Source organism: Acanthisitta chloris, unplaced genomic scaffold, assembly GCF_000695815.1.
Source record: "Acanthisitta chloris isolate BGI_N310 unplaced genomic scaffold, ASM69581v1 scaffold497, whole genome shotgun sequence".
Lineage (NCBI taxonomy): Eukaryota > Metazoa > Chordata > Aves > Passeriformes > Acanthisittidae > Acanthisitta > Acanthisitta chloris.
The window spans coordinates 67649-88386 of record NW_008683026.1 but is presented as its reverse complement, the minus strand read 5'-3'; the positions used below and the strand labels follow the sequence as shown (position 1 = coordinate 88386).

Sequence of the window (20738 nt, the reverse complement as noted above, 5' to 3'; positions counted from 1 at the left end):
AAAGTGCCACATCCACACGTTTCTTTAACACTTCCAAGGATGGTGACTCCACCCCACTACCCTGGGCAGCCTGTGCCAATGCTTAATCACTTTTAGTGAAGAAATTTTTCCTGATATCCAACCTGAAACATCCAGCAGGCCCTGTCTGGGAGCTCCACGTGGCAGGGTAATGTACACAGAACAAAATGCAATCCTTGTCTTACAGAACAAAATACCCAAAGGAACAAAAGATGGGTACAGACAGACTGGGGAAGTGTAAGGAAACGAAGAGGCAGCCTGAGCTAACAGCAGTATTCCTGCTAGACCAGCAGCTGCATCCCTCCTGAGTCAATCCAAACCACTCCTTGCTTCCCACCACTCCAGGGCACCATTCTCTCCAAGCCTTGCCAAGATGCTTAAGCACTATGATTGGTTTCCTGCCCCCATGGGTTGGTTTGGCTGTCTCAGGCTTTTGCAATTCTCTCTCTGGGGTTCTCTGCTATCCCTGCCCTTTCCCTGCAGCCCAGCTGCCTTTCAGGGAAGCAGCTGGGAGGATGGGAAGCTGCTGCCATGTGCATGGGCTGCTTGGAGGGACCTGATTGGGGCTCTGCACGCTGCCTGCAGGGACCAGGATGTCTCTGGAGCCTCTGATCACAGCTGCCATGAGCCACACAGTTGAGCTTGTCCTCGCACTCATATCTTGTCATCGCTCAGACAAGGGACTTGCTTTGGAGCATGGAGTTTGCTCACCTGATCAAAGCCAACCTCCTCTCACAAACCCACTCCCAGATGAAAAGAATTGTGCTGGCAGCCAGCAGGAAGGCACAGACTCAATGCAACACTACATTCTGTCTGTGAAAGCCACTCTCTCTATAACAGGCCCCCTCCCACAACAGTGTCCCTTTGCAGAGAGCTGTCCAGCTGTGCCAAACCTCCCTGTCCTGGAGCACATTAGAGCCACTGTCACACAACATTTGAACTAGCTGCCTGTGGTTGTGATTTACACACATTTCTGTGATGAAATGCAGCTGGCAAGTGCTCTCTGCTTTCATTCTCGGGGCTGTGTTACACTTGGTTTATTTTACCTGCCAGTTGAAATGCAAACAGTCTGTCTGCATTCTCTCCCTACCAGCCCCTTGTCATCATGTGTGTTTATGAAGTGTGGGGTTTGCATGGGCTCAGGCTCAGCAGCCTTGCAGGGCTCTGAGACTCTCTCAGCAGAATTGCTGTGTGATCCAGATGGAAGAAACACACCTGGTGGGTCCTGCATGCTGTGGGGCTGGTACTGGTGCTGTGCACAGCTCCAGTCTCCAGGCAGCAGCTTATGCAGGGAAGCATGTTACTGTCACCTGCTTGAGAAGTCTGTCACCCTGGCAGAGAGCACATGTGATTTATATGACCAATCCCACACCACAGACAATAACTAATGGCATAAGTGAGGGGAAGAAACTGAAACTGAACCAGTGCTGGTGGGAAAAACGTGCCTATGATTCCACAGGGAATACCCCAATTATTCCCTAGGCTAATGAGCACATCTATAGGAACGAGCTCAGACTGCAAACTCCCCTGTTGTTCTGCCTCTCCCCTGACTGCTCAGTCTGTCAGCACTCCAGTGAGTTATTGCACTCAGTTTCTGCACTGGAGAGGTGCTGTTCCTGTCTGGTTGGAGGCAGAGGAATGAAAGGATCTCTAGTATTGCTTTCCCTTATATAGTAAAAAAAAATATACCAAGAACATATGATCCAACAGAAGGAAAACAGAGCAAGGGAGGAGTCAGTTAAATTAGAGAAGAGAGTAAGAGAGAGAAGGAGGCTCCATGAACACCACTCCTGGCAGGCTCCCTGTGGAATGATGTGATTTAAACTTTTTGCCATGACAGCTCAGGTCCAGCAGACAGTGATCTAACCCTAAGCCAGGACACCTGGGTTTTACTGGCAAATATTTGCCATCAGTTCATACTGTTGTGCCTCTGATCCCTGATTCCCTCTAACATGGGAATGACACCTCCTCAGTTGTAAATGCTCCATATGTGAGTTGCTGCTGGCTCTGAACAGAAGTCTTGCAGCCTGAAGTGTGCAGAGGAGATCCCCAAACTGTTACCAGGTTTATTGCTGACCTGACAGAGTGGCTGTCTGAAGGAAAGGGGACCTGGATGAAGTTGATCTGGAGAGCACCAAAAAAAGGTTGCATGATCTTGGGGCACAAAAGAAGAGAAACACCTCTCTCTTCCCCAATGTCACCAGACAAAGCTTTTCCCTTCCAAGATGGGAGAGAATTCAGGTTAGCAATGAGTTTGTTGAAAAGTCAAATTTCCATCCCATTGTATGTCCTTAACTGACCAAACCAAGGCTTGGGGAAAGTCACCCACTCACTGCTGGCACCTTGGAGAGGGAGCAGGGAAGGGACAGCTTGGAATGCAGCTGACAAAGCCCAAACCCATGAAACAAAGGACTACTAAGGGTAGAATAAGTCTCACATCATTTATGCTATAAGCACAGAGACATCAGGCTGAGTTTTCCCATCCCAGTAGGACTGGGGGAATCTGTTTCCTTCATGTCCAGTCAGTGTGTGAGTCCTTGGAACTGGATCATGCAAAAATTTGGAAGAGTGAACAAGTTTTGCTAGCTGAAAGTAGGAATATCAGATCAGGCTAATATTTTATTGACTCACAACTCAAAAAGAATTTAAGCAATTTGCTTCAAACGCTGCTGAAAGATTCTCCTCTGCTTTCTGAGTAAGTGCTGAGCTTTCCATGCCAAACCAATTTTTCAAGCCAAAATTGACAAAAGCTAAAATAGGACTTCACTAGAGAAGCAAGTTGCTCCCTTAAATCACACAGAATTACTTTTTGCTTCAGAATAATAAAATGTGCTACTCAAAACCAACACTTCAGTTACTCTGACAAGCCATGGACCACTGGCTGCCCCTCAAGGTCAGCTCCAACCTACTCCAAAGACAGCTGCTCCGAATGAAACACGCCATGGGTGAAGGATCAGAAAAGCAATTAAAAGCTCTTTGAACAGCAATAGGTTGGAACAAATACTAATTTGTACTTCTCCTCTGAGAAGTGAATGTAAAATAGCATTTCTAGTGCCATTTGATGTAAATTGAGCCTTTTATGTGGAATCATTACAAGTATCAACATCTACTTCAGCAAATTCCTTTGGGAAGCCAAGTGGGGGGGCTCTACTTACAATTTAAACCAGAGGTGCTCATGGATGATTTCAGAGCTCAACCATCTGCAGGGGTAACACCAGCATCTCTTTTGGTCAAACGAAGGACTCTGTCCTTCTCCTGGATAACCATGGAGCTAGAAATTAAGGTAGACCGAAGTAGTAGCAATTATTTCCTCGGAGCAGTCAGTGAAGCTGACTCTGGGGCAAACAGGAATTAGCTTTCAGTGGCAGAGAGGCCCCTGGAAACACAACTGTGGGCTCAGGACCTGCCTGTGCCAGGCATCCCTCCCCACTGCCCCAAAGGCATGGCAGAGGTCATGCCTCTGGAGTGCACTGCTCCTGCTTGGCTGCTGCAGTGCCATGGCACATTCTCCGATACCCTGGAGAACTGTCAACTGCAATGAATGCATAGCAAAACCATCCAATGGACTGAAATTGCCTGGAAGATTAATGCAAGGATTGCTGCCTTCTTTGTACTTGGCTTTCCCCATCTGTGGGAGTGCTTATATGTGCTGGAGACAGACAAATAAATAAATAAAGCACAGAAGGCAAAAAACCCCAACACAGGAACTCCAAATCAGGCAATTAACCTTTGAAATACAAGTTGTGCTGCTGCTAACAACATCCTGTAACCTCCTAATTACCAGCCAGGGATGAGGTGCAGTTGGAGCCTGAGGTGGCTGTTAACACACGGATGTGCTGTGCAGGAGGATCCAACTGCTACTAATGCCTGAAGTCCCAAGCAAACTCACTTCCCATCAGCAGCTGCCTCCTGCTACCCAGATCTCCTACCACATACAGGCTGTGCTGCCATTAAAGCTTCATTCTGCCCTGTGAGAAGAGCAGGATTGCTAAAGCACAGCTCTGCAAAGCAATTCTAGCATCTCCTCATCTTTCCTGTGAGTCACTGCTACAGCCCTCACTCCCCCAGCCATGGGACAGGCTCCTGCCTCAAGGGGAACGACATGTTTTTAAACAATGGCTTTAAACTGAAAATTGTTTTAAAGTAGCAGAAGGCAGAGTTAGGTTAGATGTTAGGAAGAAATTCTTTACTCAGAGGGTGCTGAGGCACTGGCACAGGTTGCCCAGAGAAGCTGTGGTTGCCCCATCCCTGGAAGTGTTCCAGGCCAGGTTGGATGGGGCTTGGGGCAACCCGATCTAGTGGAAGGTGTTCCTGTCCATGGCAGGGGGTGGAATGAGATGAGCTTAAAGGCTCCTTCTGACACAAACCATTCCATGATTTTGTGATTCTACACGGGCAACATGCATTGAATGGGGTGGTCCCAGCTATGTGATCCAAGAGCAGCCAGAGGAACAATGTCAGCACAGTGGTATGAGGTTCACATTCCCATAAAAACCACATATTTAAGCCTTGAGGGGATTTGGATACGAAAGGCCTCTCATTCGGCTGGAAGCAGCATCTAGGACTGTGGCAGTACAGCCTACAGTTTCCTCACAAGGGGCAGCAGATGGGCAGCACTGATCTCTGCTCTCTGGTGACCAGTGACAGGACCCAAGGGAACTGCATGGAGCTGTATTGGAGAGGTTTAGGTTGGATATCACGAAAAGGTTCTTCCCCCAGAGGGTGTTTGGGCACTGGAACAGCTCTCCAGGGCAGTGGTCACAGCCCCAAGCCTGACAGAGCTCAAGGAGTGTTTGGACAATGCTCTCAGATACATGGTGGGATTGTTGGAGTGTCTTGTGCAGGGTCTGGAATTGGACTGGTGATTCTTGTGGGTCCTCTCCAACTCAGAATATTCTATGATTCTACAGCCACAGATCACCTTCCTGCCTTGCCAAAAGGCTCTACCAAAGCACTGCTACAGCACACATCACCTTGCCCTGTGGCTACAATTAGCACCAGCAATAAAGCCCACCAGCTTCTGCCTCCAGCCTGGCACCTTCCAACTTCAGTTCCCTCATCCAGAAGATATAGACAATGATGCTCCATTGCCTCAAGAGGGCTCCGTGAGACTTCTCTGCAGAGCACTGCCGTGTCCCAGGATGAAAGGGGAGATAACACAAGGACTAGCACTGCTCTATCTTCCTCGCCATATGTTGTTCAGAACCCCCCAGCCCTCCCACACACACAGATTGATGCCTTGGCTTTGAACAGCACTCTGAAATAAAAATGTAGATGGTGTGCCCATCTATTTGCAAAGCCACTGATGACTACGAAGTCTGAGAAGCTGGAAAAGAAAAGCAAGAAGCCATTTATCACTTTTTATAACAGAGATTGGGTATTTCCTTCCAGACAGTGAGGTTTGGGGAGGCTGTGGCTACTCCCTGGTTGCAGCCCAGTAAGATACAACCAGTCAGTGGCCGAAAATGAGAGGAAAAAGTCAAGACCAGGGAACCTGCTTAAGCTGTTCCACCCAGAGCAAATGGTTGGAGGTGTTGGTGGGATAGGTTGCCCAGAGAAGCTGTGGCTGCCCCACCCCTGGAAGAGTTCAAGGCCAGGATGGATGGAGCTCTGAGCAACCTGGTCTAGTGGAAGGTGTCCCTGCCCATGGCTGGGGGTTGGAACTCAGTGATCTTTGAGGTTCCTTCTAACCCAAACCATTCCAGGATTCTATGACTCTGTTTTGCAGGGATTCAGGGCTCAGGAGACCCTTCCCATGCTGCTGTCAGCAGGCACAGAGCACAGGATCCCCAGTGGGAGCTCCTGGATGCTGCTATCTGGTTAACACTGAACACCTTGGTGGGAGCAAGGAAAATAGAGAATGGCCACAGAGTAGCTTCTAAATCCTTAAGACTTGGGGAATGGCATTCAGGTTTGCCCTTGGAGACAATAGCAACATCCACACCTGGTTACAGCCTGGGGTAGGCTCATACCTTCTTCCCTTGTAATACCTGCTCTGAGAAGAGGTGACTGGGCAGCATCTGTCACTCAGTAACTAGAAAGCTGTGATTAAACTGTTTTTCCTGATATGGCTCATGGCATACCCAAATGGAGCCATTCTCACATCCCCTCCCATCCCAACACCACTCTGTGGGTCTGTGAAACTTCGGTCAGGCACCTCCTGATCTCCACACAAATCAGCTCCCACCCTGAGCTTTGCAGCCAATTCTCACACAATGAGGGCTGTGGGTTCCCAAATCACCCAACTTTGCCCACAGAAGCCCCAGATCTTCATGCCAAATGGTCTGGGAGCCCAGAGCCATTTCCTATTGCTTTTGGACAGTGCCTCAGCCTCTGGAACACTGTGGATAGGAGAGGGCTTGGGTGAGGTGTCATGAAGTTGGGCTCTGACAGCTCCACAGCTCGTTATCCTGCTGTGTTCCAGGGACACTTTGCTGTCAGGCACATGGAGGAACTTTTACAGGTTTCACTTCAAAATTCCTCCTTTTTTATTGGACCCATGCTGGGCAGTGCCTGTGAGCAGAGCTGGCTGCAGTCTGATGCTCCATAGCCAAAAGCTTCAGAATCTTTATTGCCGTTGGCTTTGAGATGGCTTAAAGCAAATCTTTTACAAGGTAAAATCCAGCATAAACCTGCTGCCTACAGCTTTCCTTTGTTAGCAGCAAGGATGTAATTATTGCAATTCACCTTTATATGAGTGATTGTGGCCAGACTCCACATGATCCCTGGGTTTTCTCACTGCTGCCTGCCTAAGGTTTTCCCCCAGCTCCCATCATGGCAATATCCAAGGACTGACAAAGCTGTATCCACCTGACAAGAGTACCCATGCAGAAATGCAGCTGCTGTGAGGAATGAATGGTCTATTCAGAAGCTGGTGACAAGGTGTGTTTCCCAATTTTAAAACTTGTTGCGGAACAACTAACCCAACAGAAAGCTGACAGCAACAGCTCTATCCTTGCTGGCTTTGGACACTCTCTGCTGTAACTCTGAACCAATTTATTGTTGCATGGCTGAGGTTTGTGCATTTTAACTGAGTACATGCTTTCCTGAAAGAAAATATGTCTCTGTATAGAATATGGGGGGTTTAAAGCACATGAGTGGAGAGAAAATAAAGTAGCAGTGCTCTAGAGGGTTGTTTGCCATGGTCCTGAGCAGTATTTCATCCTGAGAAATGATGGAGAAGAAGACGCAGAGCCTCTTGTCCTGCCTTTGGAGGTACTATGCTACTCTGTCTGCTCTTTCTCCTCATTTCTGAGTGCATGGACCAGAGGAGGAACAGCTTTATAAACAACCTTGGCCGGGTCATGATCCTGAAGTGAAGATTTTGGGAGAGCAGTGGATGAACCTTTGACTACACACCTCCCAGAAGATCTCCTGGCCTCACTGGGACCTATTTTTGCACCTGATACAGAGGCAGCACGAGACATTTCAGAGCATGTCTTGACTAAACAGTTGAAAATAACCAGTTTTTCCAAGAAAGAAAAGCCCAGAAGAGCATAACTTTCCCAGAGTGACCAACTGGAGATACTCAGATGACTCACCTCTCTCTCCCATTGTACAGTCTCCATCTCCCATGAGAACAAACTGTCCTCAGTTATCAGCTCTGCTTTCTGCCATCACCACGTTCAGACTAATACTGGGAAGAACAGCACGACTTATCTTTCCTCCCTCCAAACCCTTAAAAGAAAGACCTACTTGCACCCTATAAGATCAAGTTTAAGGTTTTGGAGCCTTCAGGGAAAAACAAACTTTTTCTTAACTTTGTTGCTTTTAGCATTGCCTGACAGTTTAAGTCTTTATTTAAAGGCCTAGGATCAAATAAGAAATTTCTGCGCAGGTTATCTGCACTACAAGGTCTACTGTATACCACCACCATCAGAGCAAAGGGCATTTCCACCAGAAAAATCCATGTTTGTATGAATAATTCACAGCCAACATGCAGTCAGGCGCTGAGCTGACATGTCCAACACACACACTTAAACTCTGCACACCTCAGCAGTACTGCAAGCACCTTCCAGGTGTTCCACACACTGAAGGATGCTCCTGCTCATCACACATCTACAGGATCAAGCCTTCAACCGCAACTGGCATGAAAATCACTTGTTCCTCCTCTGACATGGCTTTGATAGCCACCCCAATCCACCATGCACTTGGAGGTGACACCATAAGCATCTGAAACCCCCAGACCCTCAGTGCTCCTCTGGCCACTGCCACACTCACCTGCTCGTGGTACTCGATGCCCATGCTCAGCGTGTTGATGAGGATGGCGATCATAATCCCCCGGTTGAAGTACTTGCTCTCCACGATCCTCTTCAGCTTGCTGCCAAAAGCCTTCCACAGCCTCACAACCTTGTTCCTCTCCTTGGGTTTTTTCTTCTTCCTCCTCCTCCTGCTGCGCTGCTGCTGGAGCTGGTCCCGGTGGTCGCCGTGCCGCAGGTCCTGGGTGAACTCGTAGACGCCGTTGCTGTCGGAGTCGCAGCTGTCGGACTCGCTGAAGGCGAACTCAGGATCATCCAGGAGGCTGGCACAGAAGGGACAGTCCTGCAACTCGCAGGTCAGGGTGCCACCGGGTGGGCTGGGCAGGGGGCCGGCAGCGCTCAGCCCCGACAGCCGGCTGGGCGTGCGCCGCAGACCTGCAAGGGACACACACACCGTGAGCCACCTCACACCTCAGCATGGTGGACAACCCTGGGGCACCACCCTGGCGGTGCTGGACCTGTCCAGGGCAGAGCTGCTTCTGGCACACACTCAAATAAGTGTAATCAGAGAATCATTAAGGTTGGAAAAGACCTCCAAGACCATTGAGTCCAACCTGTGACTGATCACCACCTTGTCAACTAGACCAGAGCATTAAGTCCAGTTGTTTCCTAAAGTCCAACCTTTGGCTGAATACCACCAGCCCACTAAACTGTATTGTGAAGTGACATGTTGGCTTGTTTTCTGAACACTTCCAGGGGTGGTGACTCCACCACTGCCCTGGGCAGTCTGCGCCAATGTTTAACCACTCTTTCAGTGAAGAAATTTTTCTAATATCCACCCTGAACCTTCCCTGGCACAACCTGAGGCCTTTTTTGCGTGTCCTGTCACTTGTTCCCTGAGAGCAGAGCCTAACCCTCACCTGGCTACAACTCCTGTCAGGCAGTTGTAGAGAGCAAGAAGGTTCCCCCTGAGCCTCCTTTACTCCAGGCTGAGCCCTCCCAGTTATTCCACATAGGAATTGTGTCAGAGGATGTTTAGGTTGGGTATTAGGAAAAGGTTGTTCACCCAGAGGGTGTTTGGGCACTGGAACAGCTCCCCAGGGCAGTGGTCACAACACCAAATCTGACAGTTCAAGAAGCATTTGGACTATGCTCTCAGGCACCTGGTGTGATTCTTAGGGGTGTCCTGTGTAGGACCAAGAGCTGGACTGGATGATCCTCGTGGGTCCCTTCCAACTCCAAATATTCTGTGAATCATCATTCAGACTCTAAAAGAAGCCTTCCAGTCATTTATCTCACCAAGCAGTTCTGCTTCTGCCTCATCATCTTCCACTCTGATCCCCTCTGCCCCAGCTCCAACACCCACCCTCTCTCCATGGGGCCGAGGGGGCTCTCTCCAGTGTGGCAGCCACTCTGTGTCCTGCTGCCAGGGGAAGACTGACTGGCACACCTCTCCCTTTCAATTATTTCTGATTAGCTCTGACCAGGCTCACATCATTAGCCGTATCTGAGCGCTATCAAGCTGTTACACCCAATTTAGCCAGTGCTTCCATTTAGCTAATAATGAGGAGGGAGAGGGGGAAATGGACCAAAGGTGTCTACAGACCATAGATCACAGCTCAGAGAGTCACGTAGTCCCTTCAGTCTCCTTCATCCCTCCTTCAGCCTTTAATAAAGCTCAGGTGAATTCTTTGCTTGAGGCACAGGACTGAGTGCTCAGGGAATTTTAAAATCAAACACATTGCCATATGTTTTGTGGTGTGAGGAGAAATGCTGACTGCTCTTAGAGAGCCAGGGCAGAGACATGAGAGGGACAAGTGTACTGAAGATGATTTGGGTGGAACAGAAACCCCATTTTATTTCCTCATTTTAGGAACAAAATTCTTACTTTCCTTATATTTAGGAACCCACATCTTAGTTGCCTAATATTTAGGAACCAAATATTAATGGCAGGAAAAAACCCCAACATGAACACAATACTGGGAACATGGTGTCCTTTCTAGAAAATGCCATTTAAGCATCAGATTCACATACATAAGGTGAGAGGGTAGTTTTCCCCTATCATAGAATCAGTAAGGTTGGAAAAGGGAAAAGACCTCTAAGATCATCAAGTCCAACCAGTAACCCAGAACCACTGTTCACCACTAAAAGTGCCACATCCACATGCCCCTGTCTGAAGTTTGGATGGGGACCATTTGGATACTGGTTTTGGGGAGATCAAGCTAAAAGCAGTAGATGCTCCTGGCTCTGGGCCCTGGAGCTTGGAGCTCACCCAGCAAGAATGCTGATTTCAGCCACTCCTGGCTGAGTACATCTTTAAAGAGAAGGCAGCACCAAACAAAGCCAAAGCATTCCATTTGCTTGAAAACTGGGTTGTGACAAGAGTCAAAATACATCTTACTCATCTGAATGTCACACAGATATCAGTGGCCTTCAAAACAGCCTTGCAGGACAGGACTTGCTTCCTGGACATTACGTCAAAGACACCAGGAGGATCAGGAATATTCTCCCCCTTGCTCAGCTGGCAGCAGGGCTGCACATCAGCACAGTGTCCCTGATCAGGACTGATCTGATCAGCAAAGGCTCAGCACAGTCACAGTAGCATGGATAGTGGTGGGAATGGGCTTGCCAGACAGCTTTTAATGCTATCAAAGTGTTAAAAATCATATGAAAAACACTGGCGCCGCAGATGTCTTCAAAATACCAGAGTCTCCTTGGCTGCCTGCTAAAATAACCTCCCAGCATTGCAGGGCACGAGAACACTGAGGAACAGGCTGTACTTTATGCTGTTCAAATCCACAACAAAAGAAGGGAAGAGAATACTCTCTCCCACAATTGCATCTTTCCCAGCAGACACCAACCTTGTTTCCAGCTGGGGCTGTGAGTGCCCTGGCTGCTAATGCCTCCTTAATGCTCTCAATTATCACTTCTGTGCTCTCCTTGCACAAGTCTTGCAGTGAACAGACTCTGCTTGTTGACTTTTAGGAGTAGAGAGAGAACTAAATGAAATAGCTCTTGGTTTGCCCAAAAAGGCTAAGGCCAGGAGGGTTGGGTGAGCTTGTGAGTCCACCTCACCTTCCCCACTGAGCACCAGGTAGGGACTTCACGTGGCTCCTTTGCTAAGTTTAAGGATGGAGAAACATGAGCTGGGAGCTGTGCCTAGCAGAGCTACACCCTCAGGAGTTGACATGTTCAGCATTAAAGATCATCCTGAAGCCTGGAAGTCATACCCATCATCCCCTGCTGTACAAAGATGGTTTTGGTGCAGAAGTGAATCTGACTCAGTCCTGTTGGTGTGGCAGAGGTGGGAAGGAGGGCATGGAAAGAGCCAGAGCCATAGAGGGGCAGAGCTGGGCACTGACACATGGTGTGACAGGGTCTCTGATGGACCTGGCTGCATTGCATCCGTTCTTAACCCCCGTGCTTCTCAGGGGGACAGATAAGCTGCTGCTCACCAGCTGAGAGCTGTGGCATCTACCCCTTCCCCTAGCTGTGACCACAGTTCTGAAGGAGACAAAACAATTCCAGGAGATTTGTCTAAAGCATTTTGGCACCCTCTGGGCTGCAATCCCTCTGTGAAAAGAGAACACTTATAATTGCATTATTAATAACAACTCCTCCTAATCTCTGCCTTTCAAAGAACTACCACAGGCTACAGGAAAATCTCCTAAATCACTGAATTGGCCCTAGGAGATCACAGCTGGGACTGAGATCTGGGGCTTTCTTCTCCTGAAGAGGACCCCAGAAGCAGGTCTTCTCACAAGCATGAAGATCCAAACCACTGACTTCAACAGCTCTCCCGCTCCTCCTTGCCTTCCCCGTTCCAGACTTTTGCAGAGCTTGAGATTTTATTTCAAGGTAAATACACATTCTTCTAATAACCTTCATTAATTTGCATAGTTAAAGATGAACCAGTGATTCATATAAAGTCCTTGCTGAACAACAGAAGAATGCTGGAACTAACCTTGCCCCCTCTGCCAAGCTCCCAAGTGTTCTGAAACGGCTGCCGAAGGCAGTTTCTATAAACAATCCACTTTACCCTTTTGTATGGTCACTTGAAAAAAACCCCATGAACAAAGACAAGCCACCCAACCTATCTGGCAAGCAACCTTTACTGTGACCCCCCCACAAGCTAGTCTTGGTATTTTTTCAGCACATACATCACTAGGGTAAATATTTGTGTCCATGAACATGCAGATAAACAGTTTGGGAAAACACAGGCATTGAAAAAAACAGATGATGAGTTTGGCTTAAAGAGATTAAAAAATAGAAGCTGAATCTTTTGACTTTTTACTGTTTGAGGGCTTAAGACTGTTTTTCAGCCTTTAGCTCTAGCCACAAGGATTGGAAAAACATTTTGCAAAATAGAAACCCAAGTGTTGCACATAATTACTGCTCCAGTGGGTGATCTATATGTGAAGGGAGATAATACCTCACCAACTAGTGCTGGCATGGCTGCAGCCTGTACAGATAAGGATGGGACAGAGGTATAGAAGTGTCCCCCAAATGCTCCTCAGATTGAATGGAGCTCCAAATCTGCAGTAACACTCGGTCCTACATTTCTTCTGCACATGGGGAAAGCCTGAGACATGCAGCTCTGCTACACTCCTGCTCTCATACCCATCCTCTGCAAGATCCTGAAGTGGCCATGGACTTCCCTCCAAACCTTCTGCTCCTCCTTGCCAAAAAGAAATTCAGAGGCTCAGGGGACTATCAGAGCAGAACTAAGGGTTTCTAGAAGTGTCTGGTTAGAGTTCTTTCAGCGTTCCCGTTTTAAACTTAGTTTCCTATACCTTATGCTTCTCCACCACTTTCCACCTGCTCATCCCTTTCAAGGTACCATCTCCCATCCCCTGGGGCTTCTCTGCTGTGAGACTGCAGCTGGCAGGTCTGTCATTCACCAGAGATGTAATTCCAGGGACTGCATAGGATCTCTGCTTCGGTGGGAACAGAGGGAGAACCTCTAGGATATCATTAAGGACATGAGAGGAGCTCAAAACCACAAGCTTTTAATCAGGGGAAAGAGGATTAAGCAGCAGCCTGAATTCCCTGCCTGGGCTATCCTGTATCTTGCTTCACCCAGTGACTGCAAATACAAGGATAGAGGGAATGGAGCTCCCAGTCTTCACCTGTCCTACTTCTGCCTTCAGTGCTCAGTTCAGACAGCAATCACAAAACATCTCCACCTTCAGCAGCCCAAGTGGCTGTGATTAACCCCTCAGTTCTTGAACAACTTGCCCTTTGCCAAAACAATCAGCTCATTTGTCCTTACCATGCTCTCCTACAAGTTGCTGCAGCTTCCCATAAGAATCCATGCCCAAATTTACTGGGCTATTAACCACAGCCACTGGTGAACTGCCATTCTTCTTTCCCTTGGGAACTGGAACAGTACTGGCTTTGCTAGTTGGAGAAGGCAGGATGGTTGGATAGTTCATGTTGCCATGGTTGGAGAGTCCAGCAGTGAGTTTAATGCTTGCAGGGGCATTGGAAGACTTACAGTTCACTGGGGGCCCCTCGACGTGACAGTCTGCGTGGTAAATGCTGTGCACAGACTCAGCGTCTGGAGGAGGAGCAGAGCTCTGCAAGTTGGGGGACGGAGAAGGAAGCATCAACTGGGCCCCAGATTTCATGACCTTGAGTTCCAGGTCACAGATCTCCGGGTTGGAGCGTGGGCCCCGAGGGCTCCCATTGCTGATCTGGTAGTGGTGGTGGTGGTGGTGGTGGTGATGGTGGATGAGGTGGTGGATGGAGGTGATGCGCTTTCTGCCGCGGTGGCTTTGCCCGTTTGTGGTGCTGTTTGGGTTCACTTTTTTCCGGCGCTTACTCTGCCAGTGATTGTACAGACGGATTGTTCGCCGCTTCACCTTCCTGAAGATGTGGCAGATGTACTTGAGCAGCTCCTCGTAGCAGCTCCCTGGCTCGGAGAAGCTGGCGATTGTGCTGTCGTTGGAGAGATACCGCGCGCGCTGCTCCTGCATCAGCTGGTTCTCCCGCTGCTTTGTTTCAGAAAACTGTGTTGCTATCACAACCAGGCACAAGTTAATCATGAAGAAGGAACCAACCTGGAGCAAACACAGGGAAAGGGATTAGCAGGGATTTCACCAAGCAAGACACACTCTTCACCACCACATGCTGTCTGGGCTCAAAGTGTGGTTCCTAGTAATCCTGAGATTTCCACACATGCCAGATCTCAGGGGCTGCTCACCAAATGTGATGGCAACATGTGCCCAAGCTGCTAAATTTGCTCCTAAACCATGTTAAATTATTTTGGCAACGGCAAAGCAAACTGTTAACAATAGCCTTCACCACTTTTCTCCCCTCAACAGTGATGAGACTTGCTTAATGCAGCATGTACAAAACACAGCATCATCAGTCACCACCACAAACCAGACCACTAGGAAACACTGGGCCAACCTGCAGGGAAAGATGGTTTCAAGTCTAATTTGTACTGTGCTGAAACTGGTTCTTCTCTTCCTTCATCACTTCATACCTTAAGAGAATGTACCCTCATTTTGAGGAGTAGTCAGGGCCCATGAATTTGTGACCTTGTACTCTTGTATCTCTCTGACACAGAGAAATGCATCTCAGGAGATTCAGTGCTCCTAGAGGGGCCTGATTTATTGACTGGTTGAGTTGATTTGTTCTTGGGTGATACCAAGTTTTCAAAATGAAGTCCCAAGGACAAGCATATGAAATGACCTAAGGCTACATTGTTCCCTCAGCAGTTGAGTCCACAAACTGGTTTTTCACCACTTGGGTTCATAAATCAGCCAAAGGGAAATGTCAAATATTCCCATCAGGGAATCAGTGCCCTTAGGCATGAAAGGGACTGACGTCAGGGAAGTGTCACTGTCTGCAGGGCCAAACCTCTGTGCTGTGCTCAGGAGGAGATGTATGGATTTAATCTGGACTATTGTCTGGTGAATCCTCGGGGGAAGCCACTGGGAGATGGTTTGCACTGCTGTTCTCCAGTTTGTACTGTCAGCCTGGGTACTGCTGGAGAAGCAGCAAGGGTGCCTGTCCCAGCTCCAAGTGACTTGGAGATTAGTCACCTTCTGGCTTTCCTGCAGAGACCCATATGCAGAAGAGAGCTCAATGGAGTCAAGCATAAACTTCTGCTCTGCATGGTCCATTGCTAAAGCTCAAAACCCACTGACTTCAGAATGCTATCCATGACTGGGAAACTCTCACACTGCTCTGATCCATGCCTTTCCCACTGCTGGGGAGCTGGTTTGACTTTTCAAGGCCTTCAAATCCATGCTGATGAGGATGGGGTGACATATAAAGAATATCAAGCCACAAAGCACTTTTAAGTACCTTGATCTCATGACATCTACATGGCAGCTTTCCCCCTGCTTCCCCCCTGACTTAAATGCTTTACTTTTCCACAAATGTAGACCCCTGGAGAAGGTTGTGCCCATTGGATAAACAGAACTTCACTAACATGGAATGGCAGCTTCTGAAGACAACCTCCAGTGGGTAATACTTTGCTTTTAGGAATGAACAGCAAGACCTCAGAAAGGTGCACGGCTATTACTAGTATTATTGTTATTTAAAGGGCTCAGGTGAAATTCAAAAGTTTGAGGGCCCTCCACTGAAATGAGGTGTCCTCTGGCACACTGAGGAGGCTAAAGAAAGAAAAGCTCCAGCCTCTCTGCTTTTTGTTCTGATTAACAGTTGCTTGGCCAAGGCACAGTAGTTAGGACGCACCAAGGTGACAAGACCAAGACTGGGAGGGTAAGAGGGAGGGAAGACCATATGGCTTGACAAGCTGTGACTATGCATCACATGTGACACTAAACAGGGTTGTTGTAGCCAATAATCTGTCCCCACACCACTAATCACCACCTGCATGATTAGGCTTCATGGCAAGAGTAAGGTCTCCCACTCTGAATCCTAGCTGGCTCTTCTCTGTGAAAAAGCCAGCGAACAATTTTACCCCACAAGGACAAGGAATAGGAGCAGTTCCCAGTTCATACTTACTATTATAAGCAATATAAAATATATAAAATTGTAAAAAGAATGTGCATCCATCACATAATACATGATGTCAACCCATCCTTCCAGGGTTATAACCTACAGAAGACAGAGAAAGAAAGTGTAAGAACAAAAGTCAACCAAAAAGTTACTAAATTTCAATCTTCTGATAGCGCCTGGTACTGATGAATTGCTCTCGGGATCCATCTAGACTTGCTGCTCTTCTGTTCCCAGTTGGCTTAGGACAGCAGCAATGTATGACCAAAGGACTGGCCTGAGGCTTCTAGAGGAATCTAGTACAACTGAAATGATGAAACATCACACTAAACCATCTGAAACATTGGCTCTGAGCCAGGACAAAGAAATTCCAAGAAGGAATTCCAAGGAAATTCCAAGGAGATCTGGAGTTGTACCTCAGACTCCTGGTTTTGCAATGCTACCCAGAGAATTCCCAAATTTTTATGTCAATTTTGTTTCCACTAAACCAATTTCTTTGGTTTCCTACTGGCTCAGGACTCTAACTGCATCACCAGGTTCATAGTGGGGAAGCATCTGAATGGAAGAGAGTTACTTTAATTAAATGTAGAATTGATTTAATGCTGGTTTTCTTAGTCTTCCTTTTGCTAAAAAAAGCAGACGAGGATTTAATTAACACCACACAGGCTGTGTGCAGAGCAAACTGAGCTCTGCCTTGTAATTTACACTTTTTATTTAGATAAAACACACCAAACTTCTAGTGCTACTAGTCCTACAACTGAAATTCCAACACAAATTCCATCAAAATCAAAGCTCCTGCCTGAATTGACTCACAGTGTACCCAACTTGCCACACGTAATGTAAGTCTTGGTGGTCTTAACAAAACCCAGAACTGCTCCTGCCTCTAACTTCAGTGGCATCATTCCTGATTTAAACCGTATTTGCTGGGAAGAAATTTGCTAAGGAAAGAAAAGGATCAAGCCTCGTTGGTGTAAAGGAATTTCTGTGTGGTGTGTATTGAAAAGCCGATCCATCGAGCACTTGTTGAGGCAGTGAATAAAACCATGTTCTTGGCACACCTGCAGCATCAGGGCAAAACCCTTGTAGGGAAGTCAGATATCCTTGCCTTTTTTCTCCTGTTTTTTTTTCTCCTTTATTCAAGGAACTGAAATTTCCCTGATGTGGAAATCACAGAATCACTTAGGTTGGAAAAGACCTCCAAGATTGTTGAGTCCAACCTTTCACCCATCACCACCTTGTCAACTAGACCAGAGTACTAAGTGCCACATCCAGTTGTTTCTTGAACACCTGCAGGGATGGTGACTCCACCATTTCCCTGGGCAGTTCCAATGCCTGACAACCATTTCAGTGAAGAAATTCTTCCTGATGTCCAACCTGTATCTGCCCTGGCACAGTTTGAGGCTGTGTCCTCTTTTCCTGACACTAGTTACCTGTGAGAAGAGGCCAATCCCCACCTGGCTCCTGGATATGTATCTTAGGTATATGATCACATCTGCAAGGGGAGAGCATTGCTGTACACACAACCATCAGTACTCACAGACTCCCTGAGACAATCAGAGCACATTGCACCAGCACACGGATGCTGGAAGAAAAACACTCCTACTTGTGATTCCTCTCACCCTAAAGTCAATGTGCTGATGTCTCACCAGCAAGTTTTCAAACCCACTTCCCATGTTGAAGCACATGTACCTTCACACCCACTGTGCAGCTGAGGGAGAAGCAGTCAGTGAGCACAGCTCCATTCTAAAACCAATCAATGTGATCTGCCAAGGAGCAGGTAAAAACTGTCTCTGCAGCTGTTTGTCAATCTTGCTAAAGACTTGGAGCAATCAGGTCTGATGACACATTGGTTGCATTTACACAAACTGCTCCCACCTCTCCTGTTTCTCCTTACATCCCTTAGATACTCTTTCATATCCCACCCTCACTTCTGGCTAGTGATGTTCAGCTATCAGACAGCAATGCTTTGCTTCATACAATCACAGAATCCCAGACTAGTTTGGGTTAGAAAACCCTTAAAGCTCATCTCATCCCAGCCCCTGCCATGGGCAGGGACACCTTCCACTAGATCAGGTTGCTCCAAGACCTGTCCAACCTGGCCTCGAACACTTCCAGGGACGGAACAGTCACAATGTCTCTGGGCAGCCTGTGCCAGTGCCTCACCACTCTCTGAGTAAATAATTTCTCCCTAACATCTAATCTAACCCTGCTCAGTGGCAGCTTAAAGCATTGCCCCTTGTCCTGTCACTATCTGCCTGTAAGTGGCACAGGTTTAACAAAAGCAAAAAGAATCCTTTTAGTCAACATGAACTCCAGAGATCAATCCATGGCAGATGGTTTCCAGCAACAGACACATTTCTTTGTGTGGATTCAAATGCTGTTATTCCTGAGGAGCCTAAGAAGGGGTTAAGCTGCCTGGGCAGGCACAGGTAATAATGGGGTGTTCAACAGTGTGGAACAGACAAGAAATCAAACTCCAATCACCCTTTGCTGCCTTTCCCTTAACATGGTTGAAACATTTATAGAGAGCAAAGTTCTTTTTGGGTACATCCCTTGCCTGTGTGGGCTGTGCACTGCAGCTCATCCTCTTGCACTCCATGCCTGTGTAGGTTCACAAGGGCAGAGGGTTGGAGTCGGGAGGTGACATAAGGCTAAACCAAACCACTACCAATTAAGTACCTAAGAAATTGCTTCCTTTGTGCTGTTCAAGTTCTTTCTCTTCCTTCCCTCTCTTTGGATGACACAGTTGGCACAGCAGGTGCTCCATTCATTTCCACTTAGGGATGAAAAACAAGCCCAGGGACCCCAAAAATCTTGGATATACATTTTCACCGAACTTGCATTCACCCAGCAATCCTCACATCTACCATTAAAACAATTAAACACAGAGCGCTCTGTCCAAAAGGAGTCACCTGAGGGCTGCTTTTGGCCTTCTGCAGGTGCTGCCAGCTCCCCACCTGGGCAACAGCTGCTGAGACAACACTGAGGGCCAACCAATATTTATAAAGGGATTTTTCTTGCATGCTAGACAGCACTTGCAACAAGAATCAATCAACACACCATGCTGCTCCTCTGGAGGGCTGAAAATGCTCTTCCAGCTCTCCGAATATTTAAGATGTAATTAGACTTTGCATTATTCACTATTCACTTGTAAAGCAAAGAGATACAGGAGGGATAAACAGACCACTGGGCTTTTGTTCTCCTGCTTGACATCTTTGTGGATTCATCCTTGGACTCATGACCCAGTAGAAATGCAGCAGTACCTAGGGGAAGGATTCCTGAGCTGCTGAGGATTAGGGAGTAGCAGCAGTCCTGTGAGAGAGCCGCACAGACATCTGCCTGCTTTTTTTAATCACATAGCTCTGGAGACATGCAGGACAACACACATGCACAGTCACCTGTCTGGTCTGAAACAGTGCCTGGGATTTTTCCAGCCTGGTTCTCGCCGTGCTCTGGGCTTCTTTCCTGCTGGCCTTTGGAGTCCTCTGAATGACTTTACGAGGACATTTTTACCTACTCCAAGAGCTCAGTGAACATCCCCAGCAAGGTCCTGGTGTAAATGGGAACCAGAGCATCTGAACTAGCCCACAGCTGGTTTATATACCATGAACTAAATTCTGTAGCTATTTCTGGAACTAAGACAAAGGCATCTGTGCTGGTGCAAGGTTCACTGCTCCACTGCACACTTTGATCCCACACACTTATTCTTGGACCAGATGAACTTGAGGACACCCAGATGGAGTTGTGGATGTTCCATCCCGGGAAGTGTTCCAGGCCAGGTTGGATGGGGCTTGGAGCAACCTGGGCTAGTGGAAGGTGTCCCTGCCCATGGCAGCGGCTGGAGCTTTAAGGTCCCTTCCAACCCAAACCATTCTGGGATTCTCTGAACTCAGAGCAAAGTCAGCAACTCATACTATTCTCCCAAGAACACCAGTATATTTTTTCAGTATTGCTTTTCCTGCTCTTCTTCCCTTGGGGGACACTGTCTGCAATATCACCTATTTCACTAAGCAGAAATGACTTCCTCCTCTCTTCACTTTCCAGTCTGATTAATCCACTCAACTGCACCTCCAGCATTTGGCCCTCCAAGCCCTTTAGAGATGTCTTCCAAGGACCTGGAGCACCTTTCTTATGCTTTCCAATCTCAGCAATCCATTCTCAGTAATTAAATTCTGTTCAAGCCGTGGTTGTTCACAGAGAGACACATTAAACAGCATCTCCAAATGTACAAGTTCAAAGCCTCCAATAAATGCAACATACAATTATTTATCAACGGAGATAAGACAGCAAGAAACACGTTTCCTAATTCTGCTCTGATGAAAGAGATGTGCAAGGTATGTGGCACACTAAAATTGGCAGCTGCAGGGAAATAGCTGAAAGATTCAATTAAGATGATTGGCACAGTTGTGCTGGAGGGTGCTGCTGGCTCTAATCCTTCTGCAGTCCCAGTGGGAGAGGAAATGCTGCCCCTTAGCCTGTGGAAATGATGTTTGCCTTTCAAGGACTGAGACGGACAGAGAACAGAGCGATCCTCTAGCCCACTCGAGA

At 47.6% G+C, this 20738-nt stretch overlaps 1 protein-coding gene across 1 annotated transcript in view; it reads right to left on the bottom strand.

Annotated features, from left to right (window-relative positions):
• Positions 1-20738, bottom strand: part of CACNA1H (calcium channel, voltage-dependent, T type, alpha 1H subunit) — a gene marked incomplete at its 3' end in the record, with an annotated part of 121074 nt that overhangs the window by 69121 nt on the left and 31215 nt on the right. The window contains exons 6-8 of the mRNA XM_009078739.1: positions 16200-16292; positions 13489-14278; positions 8239-8651 (exon numbers count right to left, since the gene is read on the bottom strand). Of these exons, the coding sequence (XP_009076987.1) occupies positions 8239-8651; positions 13489-14278; positions 16200-16292 (1296 nt within the window). The remainder of the gene's footprint in view (positions 1-8238; positions 8652-13488; positions 14279-16199; positions 16293-20738) is intronic.